The 27,824-nt window shown below is 41.8% G+C and overlaps 1 protein-coding gene across 1 annotated transcript in view; it reads left to right on the top strand.

Annotated features, from left to right (window-relative positions):
- Positions 1–631: 631 nt before the first annotated feature.
- Positions 632–27,824, top strand: part of med27 (mediator complex subunit 27) — a 251,803-nt gene continuing 224,610 nt past the window's right edge. The window contains exons 1-2 of the mRNA XM_078226371.1: positions 632–902; positions 11,689–11,833. Of these exons, the coding sequence (XP_078082497.1) occupies positions 700–902; positions 11,689–11,833 (348 nt within the window). The 5' untranslated portion in view covers positions 632–699. The remainder of the gene's footprint in view (positions 903–11,688; positions 11,834–27,824) is intronic.

Genomic DNA, 27,824 nt, shown 5'->3' with positions numbered 1-27,824 from the left:
AAATGTGTGTGTTAATGTCGCTAAGAAGTTTAACAACACCAGGTTAAAGTCCAACAGGTTTATTTGGTAGCAAAAGCCACACAAGCTTTCGAGGCCTGAAGAAGGGGCTCAGAGCCTCGAAAGCTTGTGTGGCTTTTGCTACCAAATAAACCTGTTGGACTTTAACCTGGTGTTGTTAAACTTCTTACTGTGTTTACCCCAGTCCAACGCCGGCATCTCCACATAATGTCGCTAAGTACAGGACAGCCGCAATTCTAAACCTGCACTGTCCAGGGTGGTAGTCATGATGTGGAGATGCCGGCGTTGGACTGGGGTAAACACAGTAAGAAGTTTAGGGTGGTATTATGCAGGTGTCAATGCTGAGGAAATGACAGTGGCAATTATTACTTTGTTTGCCAATCCATTTGAACAAGCTATCTTTATTTTCAGCAGTGATGAACAATGGGGCACTTGCCCAGTTTGAAAAAAACCCAGAGGTTTCTGTGATACATGGCAGTAAATGATGAATTGTGCAGTAACTGGTGCATTTCCCTTAGGTCCTACACTCCATTGAAACTTTGCCATTAGGTACCGCGCTGCACTCTGGGAATTGTAGTCCGTTCGGACTGCGCACGCGCCAGGCCTCAGTTGCATCATCTGAGAGCGTCAACCTGTCGTCATTAACATGCACCGAAGCGGTCGCCAGGCAGCGGGGGGAATATGGCGGATACTTTGAGTGTGGGGATAAATTTGGATGCTTTCGCTCACGCTATTAATGCCATCCAGCAGCTTCGCTCCAGCGTTACTCGCGTCTTTGACACGCTCAAGGATGGGATGAAGAATAAAGAGACTCTGGAGGGCAGGGAAAAGGCTTTCATCAGCGACTTCCAGGAGAACCTTCATGCTGTCAACAGGGACCTGAAGTAAGTCGGGCGCTGAGAGTTTTAGACCAGAACCTGAATTTCGAGCTCGGGGTCCTTCTCACTGGAGTGTTTCAGCTGCTCAAATTTACAGCCGTGTAGTAATGTCCCCAGACCAGGATAAAATGAATTGGGGTTTCAGTGCACAGTTATTTGATTTATTATTGTCACATACAGTGAAAAGTATTGTTTCTTGCGCGCTATACAGACAAAGCATACCGTTCATAGAGAAGAAAACGAGAGAGTGCAGAATGTAATGTTACAGTCATAGGTAGGGTGTAGAGAAAAGATCAACATAATGCAAGGTAAGTCCATTCAAAAGTCTGACAGCAGCAGGGAAGAAGCTGTTCTTGAGTTGGCTGGTGCATGACCTCAGACTTTTGTATCTTTTTCCCGAAGGAAGAAGGTGGAAGAGAGAATGTCCGGGGGACGTGGGGACCTTAATTATGCTGGCTGCTTTGCCAAGGTAGTGGAAAGTGTAGACAAAGTCAATGGATGGGAAACTGGTTAGTAGTTGCATAGCATCTTCCTCACCTTTATAATGGAAGGGATAAGTTGATCTGTGGTAAAATCATCCTGTTATGAACATTTGAGATCCAGAGATAATTTCTGGAGTATGTCTCCATCCAGCTGACCTCTCTACCTTGGCTTAAGGTTCTTGTTAGTCATGTAGTCACGTTCAGGAATTGTAGAGTACTAATATGGGCTTTGACAGCATTCTGACAATACTGAAGACATTCTCCAGTGCTTGCTGTGCCTGTAGCTAAACCGTGCTGGTCCAACTATAATGATAGTGTCTACCTGTCAATGTGGAAAATTGCCCAGGTATGTCCATAAAAAATGGGACCAATCCCACCCGGCCAATTACTGCCCCATCAGTTTACTCTTAATCATTTATAAAATGATGGAAGGCATTGCTTACAAATTACACAGCTATAACCTGTCTGTTGATACTCAGGGTTGGTTTCTGCCATGGCCACTCAGACCCTGACCTCATTACAGCCTTGGTCCAAACATGGATGAAAGAACAGAAATCAGGTGAGAATGACTGCTCTTGACATCAAGGCAACATTTGACTGAGTGTGGCATCTAAGAGCCTGAGTAAAGTCAATGAAAATCAAGGTGACAACACTCCCTTTTTTTTTTGGAAGGAAGATAGTTGTGGCTGTTGGAAGTTAATGTTCTCAGTCTGGGGACATTGCTATAGGAGTTCCTCAGGGTAGTGTCCTAGCACTAGATGTCTTCAGTTGCTTCATCAATGACCTTTCTATCATAAGTTCAGAAATGGGGATGATTGGCACTGAACAGTGTGCATTCATAACTCAAATACTGAAGCAGTTCTGCATATGGACAACATTTTAGGCTTGGGCTGATAAGTGGCATGTAACATTCATGCCACAAGCGCCAGACAATGTTTATCTCCAACAAGAGAGAATCCAACCATCTCCCCTTGACATTCAACGGCACTACCATTGCTGAATCTCCCACTATCAACTTCTGGGGATTGTCATTAATCAGAAACTGAATGGGACCAACCATAGAACTACTGTGGCTACAGGAGCAGGTCAGAGACTAGGAGTTCTGCAGCAAATGACTCCCCAAAGCTTGTGACCATTTACAAGGCCCAGGTCAGGAGTGTAATGGAATGCTCTCCCACTTGTCTGGATGAGTGCAGCTCCAACAGTACTGAAGAAACTTGACAACATCCAGGACAAAGCAGCCTGTTTGGCACCACCTTGAACATTCACTCCCCCCACCACTGTAGTACGGTGGCAGCAGTGTGCACCATTTACAAAATGCACCGCAGTAACTTACCAAGTCTTCTTTGACAGCACCTTCCTCTACCTACTAAAAGGACATGGGCAGCAGGTGCATGGGAATACCACCTCCTGCATGTATCACTCCAAGCCACGCACTATAGTGACTTGGGAACTATATCGCTGTTCCTTTGCTGTCGCTGGGTCAAAATCCTGGAATTCCCTTCCTGACACCATTGGGTGTTCCTGTACCACATGGACTGCAGTGGTTCATGAAGACTGCTCATTACCATCACTTGGAGGGCAATTAGGGATGGGCAATAAATGTTGACCTCACCAGTGACGCCCACATCCTGTGAATGAGTAAATTCAAATATTGATATATACCGTTTCATTTATCTACTGCTTCTAAATATGCAGATTATGCATTGTGCTAATTTTGGGCATGAGATACAGTGTGCATAGCTAGTAGTTACTCAGCGTGAAAACTGCTTTTAACTTGTTTTATCCGTTTTGAAAAGAAATAATTTGTACAATTGAAACTTAAAATCCCAACTTTTTAAAGCAGATTATGCATTATTAACTTTGCAAATATATCTGTAGATTTCAGATTTAATGAAGGTCTGTATATTTCCTGAAGAAAAGTGTACAGACAAGATTTAAGCATCGCTGATTAAGTACTTAACAATTGAATTATGCACTAGCTGTATGTGTGTGTGTATATATTTAGCTGGAATGGCAGTGTGGATTATTCACTGATTACCAGTGTATTTTGGCAAGCCTCTGAGTTTGCACTGATGCAAACCTACCCTCTGCTGCAGTTCTTTGTGCCAATAATCAAGTTGTTTAAGTTGATTATTGCAATGGTTCTGGTGGTTAACCTCGCCTCTTGTTGACCACTAGGTATTTTTTGAAAATGTTCTAGATAGGGCAGATACTGCACAGATTTCCCACTGTCTAAATAAGCCTTCTAGCTACTAATAGACAGAAATGTGTTAAATTGTTTATCAGAGTTTCTTGACAGTTGCAAGCAACCGGAGCAAATTTGCAGCTTGATCTGGGGAATTGCAAGTTTGTTCGTAATCTTTGTAGTTTCCAACAAACTGCTACTGCTAGTTCATAGAATTGACAAAATTATTTGAAGTAGTTTTGTTCAGCTACTTCCCCTTGAATGCAAGAAGATGAAGCCTAGGAGGTTTACATTGGATTTATTTAGTAGGTGGTCTTGAATTTGCCCTATACAATATTAAAGGATGTTCTGTTAAGTATCTTTTCTCTACTTTGTATTGAGAATAATACCCTTATGAAGCACTGATATATCTCTTTGATCAAGAGCTTGGGTGAGTGTCACTTTTAAAGCCTTTCTTGCGTTATAGAAAGAAAGAGAATCATAGAAACCCTACAGTGCAGAAGGAGGCCATTCGGCCCATCGAGTCTGCACCGACCACAATCCCATCCAGTCCCTACCCCCACATATTTTACCCGCTAATCCCTCTAACCTACGCATCCCAGGACTCTAAGGGGCAATTTTTTTAACCTGGCCAATCAACCTAACCCGCACATCTTTGGACTGTGGGAGGAAACTGGAGCACCCGGAGGAAACCCACGCAGACACGAGGAGAATGTGCAAACTCCACACAGACAGTGACCCGAGCCAGGAATCGAACCCGGGACCCTGGAGCTGTGAAGCAGCAGTGCTAACCACTGTGCTACCGTGCCGCCGTTATCTTTTGTTCGAGGCAAATTGCAAAAATGCATGTTAGTGTAAAACCAGTAGCCAAATCCAAAAGTTACGGCTGATGTGAAGGAATGATCAAGCAGCATTGTGGCGATCCCATGTAACATGGTGGGGAAAATGTAATATCAGGAAAGGTCACAAAGCTGAATTTTTAAAAAAATCACTAATCCTTGTGATTCTGTAACGTAAAACATTTTTAATTTCTTGCTGCGTTTCTTTTAATTTCTCTACAAAGCTCACCAATTACTTCACTACAACATCTTAATATTGAGTTTTTGATGAATGGACTCATCCAGGGCTTATTTGACTGTAATATTGGACAATGTAGAGGTCAAAAATAAACTTCCATTTGGTTTTCAGTTATTGGGTGCTGGGTGGGAATGTAATTTTTAAAAATTTGTTCATGGGAATGTCATTGGCTGGGCCAGCATTTATTGTCCATCCCTTTGGGTGGCCATATTGCTGTGGCTCTGGAGTCACATAGACCGGATCAGGTAAAGACGGCAGATTTCCTTCCCCAAAGGACATTGGTGAACCATCTGGGTTTTTCTAACAATCGTTTCACAGTCGTCATTAGACTTTTAATTCCAGATTTTTATTTTTATTATCCGTGCACCTAGCTTGAGATGGGACATATATACTTGAAAGATCTGCCACCTGGGGCAGCAACCCCCTAGCTTTAAATTCTTGTCCTGCTCCTTTTTTTTGTGCATGCCTTCCCCAAGGGGTACAAACATTAACCGCTGGTTAGCTGTTGTGCGCACAAAGCACCATGGATTGTTTATAATGTGAAGTAGATGGAATGATCCCCAAGCATCACACTTGTGGGCAATTTAATTTGACTTTGTTTTTAATTTTCATACAGAACTGAATATGTGCCTATCTGGGTGTGATAATTTTAGAAATGACAATTGGACGAGCAGGAACAAAGTAACACCCTAGAAGATGTAAAATCTATTCGTGTTTGAATCTCCGACTTTGCCACTTCAAAAAAAGGCCTTGGGTTATTTTGCAAACTTAAGAATTGGTGGTCCCATTGCTCACTCATTAATTGGCAAGCACATTGTTGGAAGTACAGAGCAGTGCTGGTTTGGATAAATTAGCTTTATTAATATAAAAGCAAAATACTGCGGATGCTGGAATCTGAAACAAAAACAGAAAATGCTGGAAAATCTCACCAGGTCTGACAGCACCTCTGGAGAGAGAATAGAGCCAACCCCCGAAGGGTCACCCAGACTTGAAACGTTGGCTCCATTCTCTCTCCACAGATGCTGTCAGACCTGCTGAGATTTTCCAGCATTTTCTAACTTTTATTTTTAGCTGTGGCAGTGGTGGGTATACTACAATAGCCATTAACTTTCCTTGGAATGTGAAGGCAAAATCAATCAAGGTTCATACTTTGTTTCCTGTCCTCTCATCTTTGTATGTTGAATGCAGCTGAATAAAGACTTGTGTAATTTAATGCATTTATCCTGTGAACTATTGACCTGTCTTTTCTCGAGGCCTAGAGTGAGGTAGCGGGCAATTTAATTTGATCGCCAGTTACCTATTCAGTTTTGTCTGAAAATTAAAAACAATCTGGGTGTGATAATGGCCAGAATTCTCCGGCCATTCGCGTTGGTCAGATTCTCTGGTCCCGTTACAGTGGACGGGGATTTGGCTGAACAGCAAATTCTCCATCCTTGCTTCCGCTCTGGCGGGGCATGAACAGCTGGAGAATTTTGCCCAATGTTTTTAGAAATGGCAATTGGATGAGCAACACCCAGGAAGATGTAAAATCTATTTGTTCGAATCTCGGGCTTTGCCACTTTCCTTGGCCATGTGTTAGTGTACTCACCTCTAAGATTGAACCAGGGCAGGACTTACTCAGTTAATGGTAGGGCGTTGGGGAGAGTTACAGAACAAAGAGATCTAGGGGTACAGGTTCATAGCTCCTTGAAAGTGGAGTCACAGGTGGACAGAGTAATGAAGAAGGCATTCAGCATGCTTGGTCTCATTTGGTCAGCCATGATGTGGAGATGCCGGCGTTGGACTGGGGTAAACACAGTAAGAAGTCTCACAACACCAGGTTAAAGTCCAACAGGTTTATTTGGTAGCAAAATTGTGATATATATAAATGATTTGGAAGAAGGTGTAACTGGTGTAATCAGCAAGTTTGCGGATGACACGAAGATGGCTGGAATTGCGGATAGCGAAGAGCATTGTCGGGCAATACAGCAGGATATAGATAGGCTGGAAAATTGGGCGGAGAGGTGGCAGATGGAATTTAATCCGGATAAATGCGAAGTGATGCATTTTGGAAGAAATAATGTAGGGAGGAGTTATACAATAAATGGCAGAGTCATCAGGAGTATAGAAACACAGAGGGACCTAGGTGTGCAAGTCCACAAATCCTTGAAGGTGGCAACACAGGTGGAGAAGGTGGTGAAGAAGGCATATGGTATGCTTGCCTTTATAGGACGGGGTATAGAGTATAAAAAGCTGGAGTCTGATGATGCAGCTGTATAGAACACTGGTTAGGCCACATTTGGAGTACTGCGTCCAGTTCTGGTCGCCGCACTACCAGAAGGACGTGGAGGCATTGGAGAGAGTGCAGAGAAGGTTTACCAGGATGTTGCCTGGTATGGAGGGTCTTAGCTATGAGGAGAGATTGGGTAGACTGGGGTTGTTCTCCTTGGAGAGACGGAGAATGAGGGGAGATCTAATAGAGGTATACAAGATTATGAAGGGTATAGATAGGGTGAACAGTGGGAAGCTTTTTCCCAGGTCGGAGGTGACGATCACGAGGGGTCACGGGCTCAAGCTGAGAGGGGTGAAGTATAACTCAGACATCAGAGGGACGTTTTTTACACAGAGGGTGGTGGGGGCCTGGAATGCGCTGCCAAGTAGGGTGGTGGAGGCAGGCACGCTGACATCGTTTAAGACTTACCTGGATAGTCACATGAGCAGCCTGGGAATGGAGGGATACAAACGATTGGTCTAGTTGGACCAAGGAGCGGCACAGGCTTGGAGGGCCGAAGGGCCTGTTTCCTGTGCTGTACTGTTCTTTGTTCTTTGTTCAAAAGCCACTAGCTTTCGGAGCGCTCGCTGCTCCTTCGTCAGGTGAGAATTTCTATATATATTACAACCTGACATTTTACAACCTTTCTATATATATTACAACCTTCGTCACCTGATTCATTGGTCAGAGCATTGAATACAGGAGTTGGGTCGTCTTGTTGAAGTTGTACAAGACATTGGTAAGGCCACACTTGGAATACTGTGTACAGTCCTGGTCACCCTATTATAGAATGGATATTAAACTAGAAAAAGTGCAGAAGAGATTTATTAGGATGCTACCGGGACTTGATGGTTTGAGTTATAAGGAGACTGGAAAGATTGGGACTTTTTCTCTGGAGCGTAGGAGGCTGAGGGATGATCTTATAGAGGTCTATAAAATAATGAGGGGCATAGATCAGCTAGATAGTCAATATCTTTTCCCAAAGGTAGGTTTAAGGTGAGAGGGGAGAGATACAAAAGGGTCCAGAGGACAATTTTTTCACAGAGGGTGGTGAGTGTCTGGAACAAGCTGCCAGAGGTAGTAGTAGAGGCAGGTACAATTTTATCTTTTAAAAAGCGTTTAGACAGTTACAGGGGTAAGATGGGTATAGAGGGATATGCGGGCAATTGGGACTAGCTTAGGGTTTTTTAAAAAAAAAGCGGCATGGACAAGTTGGGCCGAAGGGCCTGTTTCCATGCTGCAAACCTCTATGACTCTAAGTCACTCTAGACGTAATCTGGGCTGGCATTTCATGTGTAATACTGTTTGTGGTGCTGTTTTTAAGATGAGATATTAAGCTGAAACCCACTTACTTTTGCAAGTAGGTGTAAATTGTCCCATGTCACTATTCAAAGAGGAATAGTGGAGGTCTGCATGTGCCGTGGCTCTCATTTATCTCTCGACTAATGTCTAAAATAGAAACAAAAATGCTGGGAAAAAGTATGTGGAGCAAGGAACAGATATTTTGAATCTGTATGACTTCAAAGTCTAAATTCTTCTATATTTGGTTGTTTATCTCCTTGCTGAGTACAAATTGACTGCTGCATTTCCTATATTACAACAGTGACAGCACCAAAGTGTTTTGGAATGCCCTGAATGACATAATTGCAAGTTCTTTTCTTTGTCATGTCTTACCCGTTGTTTCTTACTTGACTTGTAACGGTACAATCAGCATTTACCATGCCCGTGTATACAATTTTTTAATGTTTTGAGTCACTCTAACTTGTCTCTAATTGACCAGGAAGTTCAGGGTACATTTGCTGTCCCTGCTGCATTAGCTAACCTCAATAAGGGTGGCAGTTGGGATTTAACCGTGGCTTGAACTGTGAAGAGGATATTAGCAAAGTTCTCAATTCTAATTCCTAGCAAGGCAATTAACAACTGCATTGGGTTTAAAATTATCTATTAACCTTCGTGACCCTGGTTTGATGCAAGCAGATGGAATGCGTATCCTGCCTGTACTGACTGGAGAACCCACGTGAGATGGGTTTGTGCAGTCTCCACTCTGATTTTAATTTAATTTCACAGCAGAACAGAATGTACATGTTTGCCCTAATTGTTGGACTTCCATTGGTGTCATATAGTTTTTGATCTCAAAACTATACTTTCAGATTATTGGAATGCTTTTGGATTTGATGTTTGTCCACCTACTTCCCAAACCTCCTGGTTGTAATATATATAGAAATTCAAATTGGGTGTGTGAGGAGATCTGAGTGAGCGAATGAACTGTGGGTGTGTTAATGAAATGGGTGACCCTAGGCCCTCACTGTTTATTTCAGTCTTGTGCCTCAGGGCCCCTTAGCTCTTCACATCTTTGTTTATATTTTTGCTACCTTTTTCCCTTCTTACCTGTGTGTTGGTTGTGTCACACACACTCTACAGGCTGCCTTTTTGACCCATATTTTGATACGGCGATTCCTCCTTTTCATTTTATTGTAAAGAAGGAAAGGACCCTTTAGGGTTTCTGAAACAGAATAATAGTTAAAGGTGGAGTTGCATCATTCAGTGTGGAATTGGGAATTGCTCAGTCTTTGTGCCTGATGGGTTCCATTTTGTCTTTCTCATAACATACTTTTGGGTAGAGTGATCTTGCATGATGAGAGAAACTTTGTTTAATTATCTACTGCAGTTCGTCTACAACTTTTCTGTCTATATCTGATACCCACCAATTTCTACTCGCCTATCAGCTTTGTCCTTTCTGATTTAAATTGACTCCTAGATCCCCAATGCCCTTGTTTAAAATTCTCGCCTTTGTGTTTAAATCACTTTGTTCCCTAAATCCACCTACTCACATTTGCCATCCACTAACTCTGTAGATGGTGAGGGGAACGGGGATGCATACGAGGACAATGTTGGGTTGAAAAGCTGCAAAATATTGGAGGTAGGGATGGGCACGACCCTGGAAGGATTTATTTGGTAGCACGAACTTTCGGAGCGCTGCTCCTTCATCATCTGATGAAGACGCAGCGCTCCGAAAACTCAAATAAACCTGTTGGACTTTAACCTGGTATTGTGAGACTTCTTACTGTGCTTACCCCAGTCCAATGCTGGCATCATCACATCCTGGAAGGATTTAAGCAACAAGGATGAGAATTTTAAATTTGAGGTGTTGGAAAATTGACGACCAATGCAGGTCAGCGAGCACAGGGTGATAGGTGAACAGAATTTGATTTATTATTTTTACATGTATTGGGATACAGTGAAAAGTATTGTTTCTTGCACGCTATGCAGCCAAAACATTCCCTTTATAGAATACACAGTGGAGAAGGAAAGGGTACGGTGCAGAATGTAGTGTTGCAGTCACAGGGTGAAGAGAAAGATTAGCTTAATATATGATGGGTCCATTCAAAAGTCTGACAGGGAAGAAGCTGTTCTTGAGTCAGTTGGTATGTGTTCTCAGACTTTAGTATCTTTTTCCTGGTGGAAGAGAGTAGGTTGGGGTGTGTTGCATCCTTGATTATGCTGGCTGCTTTTCCGTGGCAGCGAGAAGTATAGATGGAGTCGATGGATTGGAGGCTGGTTTACGTGATGGAAAGGACAATGGGCTCTCAACATGTGCCTATGGGCCTAAGGAACTGTGAGAAGGATTCAAGGGTTCTGCCAAAAATAATCAGAGTAGATGGCAAATGTGGGCTTTGCGTAGTCCGCCTACACTTTTCTCTAATGAATTTTTAAACGCACTTAAGAGCCATGATCATTTGATGCAGCCTGTAACTGAAGTTCGTCATTCAGGCAGGGATAAGAAGCCTCACAACAGCAATGCATCACTACTCCCCATCCCTAAACTCTGATCTGGTGCAAGCAACTAGTTTTATACTGAGTAAAATAAAAGAAATGTATGTTTCATTGTATAACTTTTTTTAATACAGGAAAAGTACTTGTGTACAAAGTTTCCCTTAGTGTCCAAAGATGTGCAGGTTATGTGGATTGGCCGTGAATCTTTTTTACAACACTGGAGGGATAACCTCATGAGCAAAAAGGTTGAAAACTCCTGCTGTAGCTGACCTGCTTGCTGTTGAAATGAGGGACAAAATGTGGAAAGTGTTGTATTATTTCAGCATGGATCGCCTACCTGAGGTGTTTTGAGCAGTTGATGTGATAACATCAGTATTGGAAAATGAAGTGTTAAGCACTGTCAGTCAGGAGATGTGCTATTTTATGATAGAAGTTTATACCATATGATTGTGAATAAATTTTATTAATGCAACAATGCTCTATGCATCCATAGCAAAGAAGAAATTGACATATGGATGGCAGAATGGTTAGTACTGCTGCCTCACAGCGCCAAAGATTCGGGTTCAATTCCGGTCTTGAGTGACTGTGTGGAGTTTGCACATTCTCCCTGTGTCTGTGTAGGTTTCCTCTGGGTACTCCGGTTTCCTCCCACAGTCCAAAGATGTGCAGGTTAGGTGGATTGGCCATGCTAAATTGCCCCTTGGTGTCCCAGCATGTGTCGGTTAGGGGGAATAGCTGGGTAAATATGTGCAGATAGAGCCTGGGTAGGATGCTCTGCTGGAAGGTCGGTGCTGACCCAATGGGCCGAATGGCATTCTTCAGTACTGTAGGGATTCTATGACATTTGACGACCCACCATAGTCCAAACATCAGTTGATTTGATTTTAATTTAATAATCAGTTAATTTGGTGAGAGTTTTAAAATTTTTTCTGAATAGATTTATTGAAATAAGAATGACCTTGTATGCATTTTGAATCATAGAGTTTATGACTAATGGCTGCTGTTGCTTTTGGTTTTTAGTGAGTTGGAACGTCTGAGTAACCTGGTGGGACGACCATCAGAGAGTCACCCGCTCCACAACAGTGGTTTATTGAGCCTTGATCCAGTGCAGGATAAAACCCCCCTGTACAGTCAGCTTTTGCAGGCATACAAGTGGTCCAACAAGGTAGGTGGACTATCAATATTAATACATTTCTTTTGTCAATTCTGTCATCAGCCAGAATAGCAATGGTGGCCCATTGACTATCTCTCTTTCTTTTAATAGCTTAATTTTAGAATTTCATAGAACTTTTACAATGCATTTTAAAAAGTTTTATGCAAAGTAGACAGTTTGAGGCGTGAGATGATTTTCAGTGCAGCTGTGCTTTTTGCTACTCAATTATGCATTTATTTTGCAAAACTATCTCCTTTACAGCAAAATCAGTTAATAGGGAAAACAGAATAACCATTTTTACAGTCAGCTTCTTGTAATGGCAAAACGAAATGTAAATGTTCTTAGTATCCTGTTTCAACACTGCTTTACCTTGAGATTTTGTCATCATAGATTTTTAGACAATTTTGAGTTCCCATGTCTAGCCAAAAGTGAGAATCTATCCAATGAATCGCGAAGAACTTGAACATGTTTCCTTAGTAATGGTGTGTTCTGCTATTTATCTTCAGTGTTGCAAATGTAACTGATTATGATGGTCTTTATTTGTCGTGCTGAGTTTTAATCAAACTAAAGATTTCTGAATTATTAAATGAAGCAATATAGTTTTTCTAACAGTTAATACAAGATGCCTGGGAGTGACAGGTGGTTATTTTCCTCCAGCAGCATGTCTTTTTTTTAAAAAGAAAAAATCCTTAAAATATTTAAGAAAAGAATTACTATTCTCATTCAGTGTCGGGCTCAAAACCATGACTCTGGGATTAATAGTACCATTATCTACCAATTTAACTCGCTAGGCCATGTAGGAAATCCCTGCACTTGTCCAGCTTAAATCCCTGTACTTATCCAACTTGTTAAAACAATGGCTTGCATTGTCTGCTGACAAAACTTGAAGACTGGGTTAAATAACTCCATCTAGCCACTGACCAGGCCATTACATTGGCTCTGTGACTGTGCTCAATAAGTGAATAGACTTATTCAAATAAAGCAGGAAAGGTAGCACTTGGTCTAAAGACAGCTCCACAATATTTCAAGATCACTGTAACTCTGCCGCTTGCCAGTAGAAAGGCATCAGGAATAGATGTGCAGTTGCAGTACAGGCTGAGTCATGCACAACTGTTCCCCCGATGCTTTTCTGGTCAACAGCAGGAGTTAGTGTTAACAGTCAGTTTCTAAACGACATTTTGTACTGCCTTGTGTATTTCCTTATGAGGCTGTCAAAATTTGTTTCATAATACTACTGTAAAGTGCCTTGGGCCATTTCCCTACATTACAGATGCTATATAAATGCAAGCTGCTGTTGCATATACAGGAAATGCTACATGGATCATATCGGATTGAAAATTAGTTGAACTAAATGGAGGTAACACAATTTACGATATAAAAGCAAATTATCGTGGATGCTGGGATCTGAAACAAAAATAAAAAATGCTGGAAAATCTCAGCATCTGTGGAGAGAGAACAGAGATAATGTTTGGAATTTGGAATACCTTCTGTTAGATGAAGAGTCATCCGGAATCAAAACATTAACTCTACTCTACCCTCCACAATTTATAATGTGTCGGGTTGGGTTCATCAGTTGTTCAATCATACCACAATGGATAAATGTTTCTCAATTTAGAAATAATTGACGTGTGAACTAAATGAATGCAGCACAGGTACAGTCGTTGTCCACAGTTCTGTTTTTAAAAAAATGTTGATAATTTGGTTTAATCCATGACTGGTTAAACACAGTAAGAAGTTTAACACCACCAGGTTAAAGTCCAACAGGTTTATCTGGTAGCAAAAGCCACACAAGCTTTCGGAGCCTTAAGGCTTAAGGCTCCGAAAGCTTGTGTGGCTTTTGCTACCAGATAAACCTGTTGGACTTTAACCTGGTGGTGTTAAACTTCTTACTGTGTTTACCCCAGTCCAACGCCGGCATCTCCACGTCATGGTTAAACCAGTATCAGAGAATGCAATTTTACTATCTGAGTGAGTGAAAAAATATTTATGTGCCACCAGTGCTTTTCTATTGAAAGAGGGCTGCAAATAAAACAGCCATCAGGTCATTTTAAGCTCTTTCACCAAGTGTGACGAAGTTAGATTTTGTAGTACTGATTTGTATTTTTGTGGGTGGGAGAAGGAAGAGCAACCTTTGCAGTCCATTTGTTGCTGAGATATTGACGCTGAAGTCTGCTAAATTGACTTTTCACGATTTTCAAAAACTCTCTTGTTTGAGTCTGGTCAATTTCAGCTGCATTTCCCACACAATTATTTTGTTAAAATCAATAGGACTTAGTGTAGCCTAAGTAGCTCCTGCATTATGCATATGAGCTTAAACTTTAGTCCTGATGTGTGTCTTTGATAAATCCAATTTGTTTTTGATCTAAGTGCAATGTTTGGAGAACCTCACTGAAGATGGAAATGTAAAAGAATTCCGTACAGCTAAAAGCTGTACTGCTTTGCTGTGTTGAATTGTGTAGCTGTCTTTAAGGAGAAAAGTGAATCTCATGCTGTTCATCTGGGACTCCGAGTATATATTATGCAATGAAATGAATACCACTTTGTTACCCTGGCCCCTGATTTGCAGTGATTGAAACTGTCCAGCTCTATTTTTATTACACGGTGTTCTGGAATTTTTAATGGTTTGGAGATTTGAATTTCAATGACAAACTAAAAACAAAATCTGAAATAGCAGAAAATGAGCAAACAAGTGCTTCAATGTTCCCCCGAAAGACTGACAAAATACCACAGAACTGAATAATATCTCCACACTTCTAATTTTCTTTCTTTCAGCTAGAAACACTTAAAACAAAAATTTATCATACAACTGTGACAAAGCACCTTGAAGCTCGCCTCAAACTGGTCGCTAAATGTTAAAAATGTCTGAGGGGTTTCTCTTACATAGGTTTGCTTTTTTGTCTGAAATCTGAAGCTCCAGTTGGAATTTCACTTGGACCAAGCAAATCATGTAGAGAAGTGTGGACTTCTAACACCTGTGGGGCAGTGATGCAATTGGTATTTGCAGTGTTAACTGCCTGTCATGGTAATGTTAAATACAAAACCTGTTACTGTTCTGGTTCAAGATTCGGCATGCAGTTCAGAACAATGGCAGTGGATGGCAGTGTGGAAAATGGGAAGTTCACACAGGATTGGAATATATGACTCTACAGTAACTTATGAACACCTGTAAAATAAATAATGCTGTGCCATTTCAGCTTTTTAGGATTGTATTTCATGTCATAAGCAGATAATTCACTAATTAATCTTTATCGCGATCTCCAAAAATCTGAGCAGGATACGGTAGCACAGTGGTTAGCACTGCTGCCTCACAGCTCCAAGGACCTGGGTTCAATTCCTGGCTTGGGTCACTGTCTGTGTGGAGTTTGCACATTCTCCCTGTGTCTGTGTGGGTTTCCTCCGGGTGCTCCGGTTTCCTCCCACAGTCCAAAGATGTGCGGGTTAGGTTGATTGGCTATGCTAAATTGCTCCTTAGTGTCCTGGGATATGTAGGTTAGAGGGATTAGTAGGGTAAATGTGTGGGGTAGTGGGGGTAAGCCCAAGGTGGGATTGTTGTCGGTGCAGTCTTGATGGGCTGAATGGCCTCCTTCTGCACTGTAGGGTTTCTATGATTCTATGATACTTTGTGTAGCATCTGCTTCCATGAGCCCCATGTTTTCACTTCATTGGTGACAGGTCACTGCACTGATTCTTCCTGAAAGCAAATTGCCAGCAGTTCCAGATGAAAATGTCAAATGGGTAAAACCATGAGCACATGGTCCCATGGTGCACTCGCTGCTTCAGAGGGTAACAAAACTATACAATATACAGGATCCCTTATGGGGTAATAGTCAATAAATCGATGTCTAACTCAGCATCTCAGACCTCCATGCAATAAAAAGGGAACATCAGGATATTGCCATTGGGACAAGATGTGTCATGTCAGCTCTTGTGTACAGGAAACAAGCCAAGGATTCATACCCCTCATCTTGGCTCGCAACACATCCAACCACACTCATCTCCAGCTATATCAAAGGCACCGATCAGACTCTCTCATCACCGAAGAATTTAAACCGTATTCCACTAAAGACACCCTACCGACAGAGAATAAGAATCGTCAAGGCACCCATCAGCCTGAAGAGACATACAGCCTTCCTCCTCCTGACAAGATAAGGAAACTCTCTAGGATTAACTATAACAAATCAGAGCCTATATCAACACCGCAGTTACCCAAGTAAAGAAAAGAAGCTCCAAAGAGAGAAGAGATCTGAATGACCGAATAGATGCCAGCTGTAGTCTTATGTCTCAAAACATTTACATAAGGGAACATCTTGGGAGAGGACAATCTACTCCCCTGTCTAACATACCCTCCACCTGACCTGGACAAATGTAGCCACTACTGCCCTAACCTGCTCAATGACAGCCGAAAATAAGGACCGACAAGCCAAGAATATTCAAATCACTCTTATTTATTGGACAAGGCAAATTATTTTTTTCTCTAGGTATCCCAGAAGTGCCATTTAAGCTCTGCTATGAACACGATTCAACCCATTTCCCCACATCAGAGAAACCCTAACAATCAAATAATATGCTCACCATACATTCCATGAGCCAAGTATTTCAAGTAACCATTGCCACTACCTGTGGAGCTAAATCAATTTGAAGACCAGCCTAACGAGGCTAGATATCCAAGGGTTAATCAACTGTGTCCTGGTAGGCCCACTCACCATTGGAATCGCTATTGCGAACTGAGTCCTACCCCAGCCATCTCCGACTGTCTTGATCAAACAAGGATTTTCTTGACTTAGACTGGCTCCCCTTCGCCAGAATTCAGCGGGGATCTTAAGAGCTGAGTAGCGCCAGAGTTGTGAAAACGCAGCTACTCCCATGCTTGCATCACGTCAACCCCGGTCTTTGAATTTCTTTTTAAACGTCACCAGTTTCTACAGGGATCGTAACAGATATCTGATGAGAACGGATAATTCTGCATCTAAGTAGGGTTAACCCTCGTATCTTCAGGCCTCTATGGCTCAGCTAAACGAGCTGAATGTTACTGGAATATTTTCTTAATGAGGAAATGTCATAGCATCAGTAGGTCACGGATAGCTGGATGCAAACTGTGTGTGTGTGTTGAGCAATCTCTCCATTAGCGTGAGTTGAGAGGGATTAACTGGATAGTTTGACAGTTGCTGAAGAGAAGGTCGGGGAGGAGGGGGGGGGGGGAATGGAGAGGAAGCTGAAGCTGTTGAGCTGAAATGAAAAGTCATTGTCACTCTTAACTACTGGCTTCCTTGATGCTCTTTATAGAGACATGAGACCGACAGAGGATGTACAAGTCCTTTTTGATGATACTGTAAGGTAGAATATGACAGTAGGAACAAGCAGGTCCAGAACAAGGTATCACTTCTCACCATTTACATAAATAATTGGATTCTAGAATCATAAAATATAATTTCACACCACAATTTGTAGCAGGTGCCAATGTTAATAATTGCAAAAAGATCTAGAACCAATGGAGTAGGTGCAAAAAGGATTTCCAGGGATGAAAACTAAACTGAAGTTATAGTTGAGATGCATAGCATATATGCATTTAAGGGAAGTTCCACAAGTGCATGAGAGAGAAAGGAATAGCAGCATATTTATATATGGTTAGATGAAGTAGGTTTGGGGGGTAGGGGCTTATGTGGAACATAAATAATAGCACAGACCATTTCAGCTGAGTGGTCTGTTTTCTGTGGTGTGCGTTCTATGTAATTCTCCTAATGACACATATGGTGAATATCCATTTACTGAATTAGGCAGCAGAAGACATTCTGATTCATAACTGTTTTATTGTGACACTGCAGTTCAGTACAAATACTAATTTCCACTCTTCCCTTCTGGATCCCCTGCCTGATCAGAAGCACCCCCAGCTTGGGGAGGGAAAACGCAGCTCTTGCGTGCAAGCCCCAATGAGCATCACCTGCTCCAACTCATTTTTGAAGCAAGACCTGGTTTATTCTGAAAGGCATTTCTAACATTGTGACACGTGCCACCATTTTTATGTTGCAGAAGCAGCTATAACCTTGCATTCAGGTTGTTGACTTGATGGCTCAGCAATAACTTTGACCAATAGTGACACCTAATTGTCATGCGAAATTGTGTTTGAACTCTATGATTAGCTGCAGAGCAAAGCCATTTTGGGCCATACACACTACTTGTGACTGTTCCCTAAACTACTAACAGGTTTCAGTCAACAGCAGAATTTAGAACGAAAGTAATCACTGCAACAAATATTGTACACGCATGTACGTTTTTGAGATTTAAGCATAATACCACTTTGTGCCTTTTAGCCTGTCATTTACGATTGTTGTTGCTACTACACTCTATTCCTCAGACCAGCTTCAGCTGAGTTAACAACCAACCATTTGCTCCAAGCTGATAGCTGTTAATATTAACATTCTAATTTTATTAAATTGATCTTCGCAATAACCTTGTTTCCAGGTCAGATGCTTGCTTCTTTTGGTATGTATTAATTTGTGTTGATGTTTGAAAGCACTTTGCACAGCAATGTCTTTAATTTTTAATTTCCAGCCCAGCACGCTTGCTTCATACATATTTGATGAGCTGGGATAAGGGCATTTCCCCCTCTCTGATTGTTCACATGTTAGTGAACACATGAGTAAATGCATGAGCCTTGCTCAGAAATTATTCATGTGTGGTCTAAAGCTTCCTGTTCTTGAGCAGTGAAATTGAGTTTATTGACTCATCCCAGAAGGGGACATTTCAAGGGCACAAATCTAATTTGGCTACACTTTCTCTCATTGACAAAAACTGAGATTCGTAAGAAGAAATTTGAGAGTCTTTCCACGCAAGACATTTATCAATGTTCAAGGATAGAAATATTAATCTGTGAAAGACCCTCCGTTTGGTTGTGCCTGGGATTGTGTTGATGGGGAGGGAGGCTGGATTTTGTATTTTCTGAAAGATGCTGATTGTGTCACCTGCAAAGCCTCTTATTCATGATATTGCTTTATATACGTGATCATCTATAACGACCCAGTGTCTGATCATTACCACCAGGCTGGGGCTGCTCGATGTCCTTGCAATAGAGATCTACTTGTTGTCATTTGAATCCAACTGTAATGTAGCCATGTTTGATAATACAAAAATAGGTAGGAAAGCAAGTTGTGAGGAGGATGCAAAGAATCAGCACCGTGGCACAGTGGTTAGCACTGCTGCCTCAGCGCCAGGAACCCGGGTTCAATTTTGGTCTCGGGTGACTGACTGTGTGGAGTTTGCACATTCTCCTTGTGTCCACGTGGGTTTCCTCCGGGTGCTCCGGTTTCCTCCTGCACTCCAAAGATGTATGTGTTAGGTGGATTAGCCATGGTAAATTGCCCCTTTGTGTCAGGGAGATTAGCAGGGTGAATACATGGGGTTACGGGGGGATAGGGCCTGGGTGGGTTAGTGTCAGTGCAGACTCAATAGGCTGAATGGTCTTCTGCACTGTAGGGATTCTATGAATCTGCAAGGAGATATTGAAGTTAAATGAGTGAACGAAACTTTGGCAGGTGGAAAATGTGAGGTAGTCCACTTTGGCAGGAATAATTGAAAAGTGGAATACTATTTAACTGGAGAGAGGCTGCAATACAATTCTGAATTTCCTTTTAGATGCATCACAAAGTTAGCATTTGGGTACAGCAAGTAATTAGGAAGCCAAATTGAATGTTGACCGTGTAAGAGAATGGAGTGTAACAGTAAGTAAGTCTTGCTATAACTGTACAGGACATTTGTGAGACCATACCATCTAAGTATGTACAAACTAAGAAGGGACTTATTGCATTGGAAGCAGTTCACAGAAGGTTCACAAGGCTGCTTTCTGATATGCAGGGGTTGTCTTACGAGGAAAGGTTGGGCCTATACTCACTGGAGTTTAGAAGAATGAGAGGTGATCTTATTGAAACTTATTCTGAGGGGGCTTGATAGCGTAAATGCTGAGAAAATGTTTTGGGGCACAGATTAAAGATAAGGGGTCTCCCATTTAAGAGCGAGATGAGCAATTTTATTTTGAGAATCTGTAGCCTTTTGAATTCTCTTCCACTGAGAGCAACGGTGGTCATGTTGTTGAATATATTCAAGGCTGAATTAGACAGATTTTTGATCAGTATGAGAGTCGGGTATTATGGGGAGCTTGTAAGAAAGTGAAGTTAAGGTCACATAAGCATTGATCTTAATGACTGGTGGAGCAGGCTTGAGAAGCTGAATGGCCTACTCCTCTTTCTTAGCATTTTATCTTCTGATCCCTGAAACACACTAAACTTTTGATGGTGGAGTAGCCTTTGTTTAGAAAATTATTAGCTCTGAGCTACTATCCACAAGGCACAAAAAATAGGATTAATCATGGGTAGAAGTGGTGTCTGAAAGTTTGTCTCTAGTCTTGCATTCAGAATTGTTTTTCAATATAAACTTACATTGTGTCCCTATGTCCTTCCATAAGGGACTTCACACATCATTTTCATATTGGATTGTCTTTTTGACCTGTTCAGTGTAAGACTGAAGTGGGGAGAACATTACTGTTACAAGAAAGAGAGCATATTTTTGAAGTTCATTGATCATTTTTAATTCTAGATTTCATGTGCGTACACTAAAAATGTAAGGACTCAAATCATTTTGGAGCAATTCAGTGATAGATTTAGGGGCTGAGGGACCAGAAAAGTAGCACTATTAAATTATATAAATTGTATGTGCCATGTCACCATTCTTATGAAATGAATTGTGAACTATCTTACAAAGCTATTATCTGAATGAGGGATTCGATCCTTGCACTGTCCAGGAACTAGAGATTGTGTGTTGGTTGGCCTTTTCTCAAGGAAAGAGGAGAATGTTCAGCTGTCTTTCTTTTTATTGATCCTGTCAATTCTTCAGGCACCTGTTGTTGGTGTAGAAACATACAAATTGAGATTCCAAAAAATAAATTGAATGTCATATTATAGTCCTGTTAGCCAATAAAATGGATACCAAAAGAAGAATGCTGTGGATCCTGCGAATATGAAATAGGAGTAGAAAATGCTGGAAATACTCAAATGCGGCAATGTCTTTGGAGAGAGAAACAATTAATGTTCAGGCTGTTGACTATTCATCAGAACCAGGAAATGTTAGAGAAGCTTTGCACGCAGGGTTGGCGGGACAGGGACAACAGGAAGGTCTATGATAAGGTCGAAGGCAGGGGAGATTGAATGACAGGAGTTAGTCTTACAGGGTCAAAGGGTATATTGATGGGGGAAGGAAAGAACATTACTGTTTGAAAGAAAAGGAAACAAAACAAGGGAACAGAGTTTACTGTCTGATATTGTTGACCTCTGTTGATTATGGAAGGCTGTGAAGTGCTGAAGTGAAAGGTGAGATGCTGTTCCTCAGTTTACATTGAGCTTCATTGGAACGGTGTAGCAGGCCAAGGACAGAGATGTCAATGTGAGAGCAAGGTAGAGAATTTGATATGACATCCATTGGAAGCTTAGGGTTATGGATGCTTTTTGGCCTAATGATTTTTGCTGCGCACAAGTCTCATCCCACCCCTCTTCCTCTAACCCCATTAGCATATCCCTCTATTCCTTTCTCCCTCATTTTTAATAACCCCTAATTTCCCCTTAAATGCATTGAGTTACACCGAACTCCCTGCTGCACTTATTAGTGACTATCTTATATTTATGGATTCTTGTTCTGATCTACCCTGCAAATAGAAATAAATTCTCGATAGCTGCCCTACCAGGCCTTTTGTTATCTTCAAAACCTCAACCAGGTTACCCCTCAGCATTCTCTGAGATAAATGAACCCCAGATTGTTCAATTCTTTCTGATAGATATAACCTCTCAGTTCTGGTTTCATTCTTTTATTCCTTTGGCACCTTCCACAGAGCTACTATTTTATAATAGCTTATCTATCCCTTAATTGCCCTACACTGAAATTTATTTTATTTGTGTCTAGGTTCTAGGTTGCTTTTCTTCTTGATATTTAATTTTGTTGTTGGCCTTTGCCTTCCTAACATTTTTTTTAACTTCTTTCCTAAACTGTTTTCTCTTGGCTATCCTCCTGCTTTGTTCATGTCCTTTAGTATATGTCTTTTCCCCACATTTCTTTATTTGTCCAAACTGCCTAGTTTGTTCTTGTTAGTAAGATATGTTTCTCTTGGACGCTTGATCAGCATTTGAAATGTTTCCCACTGCTGTTCTATTTCTTTGTTGGTAAAACTATCCAGTTTACTCCCCCTAGTTCTGTTCTCATCCCCTCAATTAGCACTTTTTTTCCAAATAATAGTTTGATCTTTTGTCCTGCTTAAGCCCATTTCAGTCTTTATCTCAAATCTTGTTATATTGTGATTATTATTGTCTAGATATTCCCCTATACTTGTCTTGTACCCCAGTTCATTTTCCATTACTCGATTCAGTAGTGCTGAATTTTTATGGGGGTTTTTACATAGTGGGTAAGAAGAAGGTGCTGCAGTCATTGTAAAAATAAATCATTCTCTGTACCCCATTCAATACCTCCTTTTGTCAGTTTATTTGGGGTGGTTAAAATCACCCATGGTTATTATTCATGGTTTACATATTTCTTTCTATACCATTTTTCCATTATTTGGAGGGTTGTAGTATTCCTGTGATAGTGTCACTTCTACATTTTAACTCGAACCATATAGATTCTTTCTAACTTTATTAGTGCTGTCTCTTTTATCACTAGCCCCCATCCTCTTCTTTCTGATCCTTCCATATTTAATTGCCTGTCCAGTCTAGTTATTTTGTAGCCATTTGTCCATTATTCCTACTAAATCTGATTCTTGCAATGGATTTCTCACTCCAGTTCCCCTGTTTTATTTTGGATGCCGTGTACATTACTGCATGGCTAGTTTAATTCATCATTAATATCCCTTTCATCTGATTTTTTTTCTTGTATGCTGTTGTACTTCTGTTTTATGGTTGTTCCCAGATTGTTTATGTTGCCCTTGTTCCTTATCTTGGACTGACCTTTTTATTCTCATCTGTTTCTTTTACTTTTAGACGCAAGTTATTTTCACCAGATCCCTTCCCTTGACTTGGGATAAATTCGACTGTCAATAGAAAACATCTTTCCCACACCAGGTCACGCAGAGCTGCTCCCAGCAGTACAGATCCTTCCTGCCCCAGTACTGGTGCCAGCAAAATAGAATCTTTCCTTCCCATGCCCTTTTAATATGTGATTAACTTGTTATTCCATTCATTCTGCAGCTTCTTTTCAAATCATTTAGAAAAGTGGACATCCAAATCTTATCAGACCATGAAAAGCTGGAGCATTTCATTGAGTCCAACTTCAGTTGACAACATCTAACGAATAATAGGAAATTTTGTATATGAGAATGAGGAGCAGGAGTAGGCAATTCAGCCCCTCCAGCCTGCTCCTCCATTCTATACAATCATGGCTGATCTCATCTTGGCCTTATCTCCATGTTCCTGCCCGCTCCCAAAAAATCCTAATTTAAAAACCTATCTATCTACTCAAATTTGTTAAGTGTTCTGGCATCCACTGCACTCTGGGGTAGTGAATTTCACAGTTTCATGACCCTTTGAGTGAAGTAATTCCTCCTCATTTCTGTTTTAAATCGGTCACCTCTTAGCCTAAAGCTATGGCCTCTCATTCTAGAATGCCCAACAAGGGGAAACATCCACTCTATGTCTACCCTCTCAATCCCCTTTAACATCTTGTATGCCTCAATTAGATCTCCTCCGTCTTCTAAATTCCAGCAAGTGTAGGCTTGATCTGCTCACACTCTCTCTCATAAGACAAGTCATTTGTCCCTGGAATCAATCTTGTGAACCTTCTCTGAATGGCCTCTAATGCTGTTATGCCCTTCCTCCGGTAAGGGGACCAAAACTCTGTGCAGTACTCCAGATGTAGTAGCACCAATGCCCTATACTATTGCAACAGCAGTTCCCTACTTTTATACTCTATTCCATTAGTAGTGAATGCCAAAATTCTATTTGCAATCCTTATTACCAGCTGCAGCTCCATACCAACTTTCTGCAATTCATGTACGAGGACACCCAGATGCCTTTGCAAAGAATTTTGAGGTTTATCTCCATTTGGATAATTTGCCTATTTTTCCTCTAACCAAAATGAATAACTTCACACTTATCGCCAAGTTACAATCCATAGGTTGCCTTACTCACCTAACCTATCCATATCCATTTGTAAATTTGTAGTGGAAGGGTCTTTTTCCGGCTGGAGGCCTGTGACTAGTGGTGTACCGCAGGGCTCTGTATTGGGACCTCTGCTGTTTGTGATTTATATAAATGATCTGGAAGAAGGAGTAACTGGGGTGATCAGTAAGTTTGCGGACGACACAAAACTGGCAGGACTTGCAGATAGTGAGGAACATTGTCAGAGGCTACAGAAGGATATAGATAGGCTGGAAATTTGGGCAAGGAAATGGCAGATGGAGTTCAATCCTGATAAATGCGAAGTGATGCATTTTGGTGGGAATAATGTAAGGAGGAGCTACACGATAAATGGAAGAACCATAAAGGGTGTAGAGACGCAGAGGGACCTGGGTGTGCAAGTCCACAGATCTTTGAAGGTGACGTCACAGGTGGAGAAGGTGGTGAAGAAGGCATATGGCATGCTTGCCTTTATAGGACGGGGCATAGAGTATAAAAGTTGGGGTCTGATGTTGCAGATGTATAGAACGTTGGTTCGGCCGCATTTGGAATACTGCGTCCAGTTCTGGTCGCCACACTACCAGAAGGACGTGGAGGCTTTGGAGAGAGTACAGAGGAGGTTTACCAGGATGTTGCCTGGTATGGAGGGGCTTGGTTATGAGGAGAGATTGGGGAAGCTGGGGTTGTTCTCCTTGGAAAGACGGAGGATGAGGGGAGACTTAATAGAGGTGTATAAGATTATGAAAGGCATAGATAGGGTGAACGGTGGGAAGCTTTTCCCCGGGTCGGTGGTGACGTTCACGAGGGGTCATAGGTTCAAGGTGAAGGGGGGGAGGTTTAACACAGAGGGTCGTGGGGGCCTGGAATGTGTTGCCGGGCAAGGTGGTGGAGGCGGACACACTGGGAACGTTTAAGACTTATCTAGACAGCTATATGAACGGAGTGGGAATGGAGGGATACAAAAGAGTGGTCTAGTTTGGACCAGGGAGCGGCGCGGGCTAATTGTTCCTTGTTTCTCGTGGAAGTGGAAATGACTAGGGTTGGGAAGCATTTTCCGATCAGGGCCATTGTGATCTCCTGGACTCGTTTCGATCGCCTCAGGGGGTCGGAGAGGAATTTCCCAGATTTTCTTTTCCCCATATTGGCCCTGGGGTTTTTCACTCTGGGTTTTCGCCTCTCCCTGGAGATCACATGGTCTGGAATTGGGGGGTGGGGGTGAGTTAATAGGTTGTAATGAACAAAGCATCGTAGCTGTGGGGGACAGCTCGGTGGATAGGATATTGGTATGTAGATAGGCTGGAAAATTGGGCGGGGATCCTGGATTCAGGATTCAATCCTGGACCAGGGAGCGGCGCGGGCTTGTAGGGCCGAAGGGCCTGTTCCTGTGCTGTATTGTTCTTTGTTCTTTGTTCTTCTTTCCTCATTGCAACTTGCTTTCCCACCTATTTTGGTGGCATCTGCAAATTTGGCTATAGTACATTCTATCACTGCAACCACTTCATTAATAGAGATTATAAATAGTTGTGGCCTGAGGACCGTACCCTGTGGCACCCCACTAGTTACAGCTTGCCAACCAGAAAAATACCCATTTATCTCCACTCTCTCTGCTTTTTGTTGGTTACAGTAAGAAGTCTCACAATGCCAGGTTAAAGTCCAACCAGTTTTTGGAATCACGAGCTTTCAGAGCTCTGCTCCTTCATCAGGTGAGTTTTGTTGGTTAGCTAATACACACCATTATCCACTTTGCTTGTTGCATCTTTGAAGAACTCTAGCAAATTAGTCAAACATGACTTGCCCTTCATAAAACCATGCTGACCATGGTGGATTGTGTTTTGACTTTTAATGTCTTGTTACTACTTCCTTAATAATGGATTCCAACAATTTCACAACCACAGACGTTAAAGTATCTGGTCTCCAGTTCCCCACTTTCTGCCTTTCTCCCCTTTAGAACAGGAGCATTTCATCAGCCTTTTTCCAATCCAGTGGCATCCTTCCAGAATCCACGGAATTTTGGAACATTATGAACAATGACGCCTCTATCTCTGCTTCCACTTCCTTTAGACCTTCAGGCCCTGGGCACTTGTCTGCCTTTAATTCCAATAATTTACGAGGTGATTATGGTTGTTTTAATTTCCTTCTTTTGAACAACCTCTGCATTACATGTTTCTATTGGGTTGGTCCCAGTGTCCTCCACCGTGAAAACCGAGGCAACATATTGACTGTCCAAAGATGTGCAGATTAGGTGAATTGGCCATGCTAAATATGGGACCAGCAGGGTAAATATGTAGAGTTATGGGGCTGGGTGTGTATTAGCTAACCAACAAAACTCACCTAAATTGCCCCTTAGTGTCAGGGGGACCAGCAGGGTAAATATGTAGAGTTATGGGGCTGGGTAGGACTGTTGTTTGTGTAGGTTTGATGGGCCAAATGGCTATCTTCTGCACTATAGGGATTCTGTAAGATAGCTAGGAGTCTTCCATCACTCTTGAGCTTAGTGATAATTCTGGATCAAATATCAGCTTCTTAAAGAGAGTGAGGCCATCAGATGAAAATAGTAATAAAGTTAATTATAAATAATGAAGTTTATATGATTTTGTTTTGGGGTAAAATTAAGGGGAGGGCTTGTGACCTATTTTCATTTCTAACTAACAGGAAGCTTGGGTGGCTTGATTGTTGAAGTAGGGGTCAAAGTTATTTTATTGGGAAGCAAGATATTCACACATGTAGGTCACACAGCAGGAACATCCGTGTTGGCTGTAGGTAGACTGCTAGCCTCCAAGACTCGAGGGCTGACGTTAGGAATGTCCGATTCTGTAAGTGGTTTAAACTGTCCACTTAATTCCAAGAAAGAATGGACTTGGGGCCTGGTGGATAGCTAACATTTCACCTGGACACAAGGCACATAAGATCAGATTGCCAAGGAGATGAACTTTGAGAGGGGAAGAACCAATAGCAAGCCCCAGACACTGTGTCCACTTGCTCTAGCTCATTCTCCAGTACCTCCTTCCTAGTTAGGCCAAGAACATGCTGGTCAAAGACGTTTTCCTGAAAGCATTTTGGAAATTCCTACCCCCCCCTTTCCTTTTTATTCTAATATACTTACCCAAATATCAGTTGGATAAAGGTCTCCCAATATTGCCACACACTCAAGTCTTGCACAGCTGTGACTTTTCCCACAGATTTTCTCCATTATATCTCACTATTTTGGAGGCCTGTAGAATACTGTGCTACTGCCTTTCTTGCTTCTGAACTCGAATGAAATTTATTAATTATTTTCCAACTCCAGAACATCAGCTCTTACCAGTGCTACATTTTCTTCTTTGATCGGCACTGCCACCCCACATCCCTTTTTTTATTCCCTCTATTTTACTACTTTTATGGGATGTGGGTGTCGCTGGCGCTGCCATCATTTATTGACTATCCTTAATGACCTCGAATGGCTTGGATTGCTAGGCCATTTCAGAGGGTCATTTAACAATCAACCACATCACTCTGGGTCTGGAGTCACATGTAGGCCAAACTAGCTAAGGATGGCAGATTTCCTTTCCTAAAATACATTAGTGAACCACATAGGTTTTTATGATAATCGACAATGGTTTCACAGTCATCATTGACTTTCAGAGGGCGATTCTCCCAAAAAAGTTCTAAATGCTGAATTCGTGGGAAAAATGGTGTAGATCACAATTATTTTTTCAATGGGAGTTTAGACTCGAATCTCCCACTGTGTGCAGTGCAGAGGTCACAATCGGAATATCATTAAAAGCTCAAGGGGCGGGGCCTATTCACACCAGAGTCTGACCGTTCTGGACCTCTTTGTATGCGCAGTGGCCTCAAACTGTCAGCCTTCCATTTGCTGGCCA

The sequence above is a fragment of the Mustelus asterias genome, chromosome 13 (assembly GCF_964213995.1).
Source record: "Mustelus asterias chromosome 13, sMusAst1.hap1.1, whole genome shotgun sequence".
In the NCBI taxonomy this organism is placed as follows: Eukaryota; Metazoa; Chordata; class Chondrichthyes; order Carcharhiniformes; family Triakidae; genus Mustelus; species Mustelus asterias.
The sequence above is the reverse complement of the archived record's forward strand: the minus strand, read 5'-3'. Positions and strand labels throughout refer to the sequence as shown.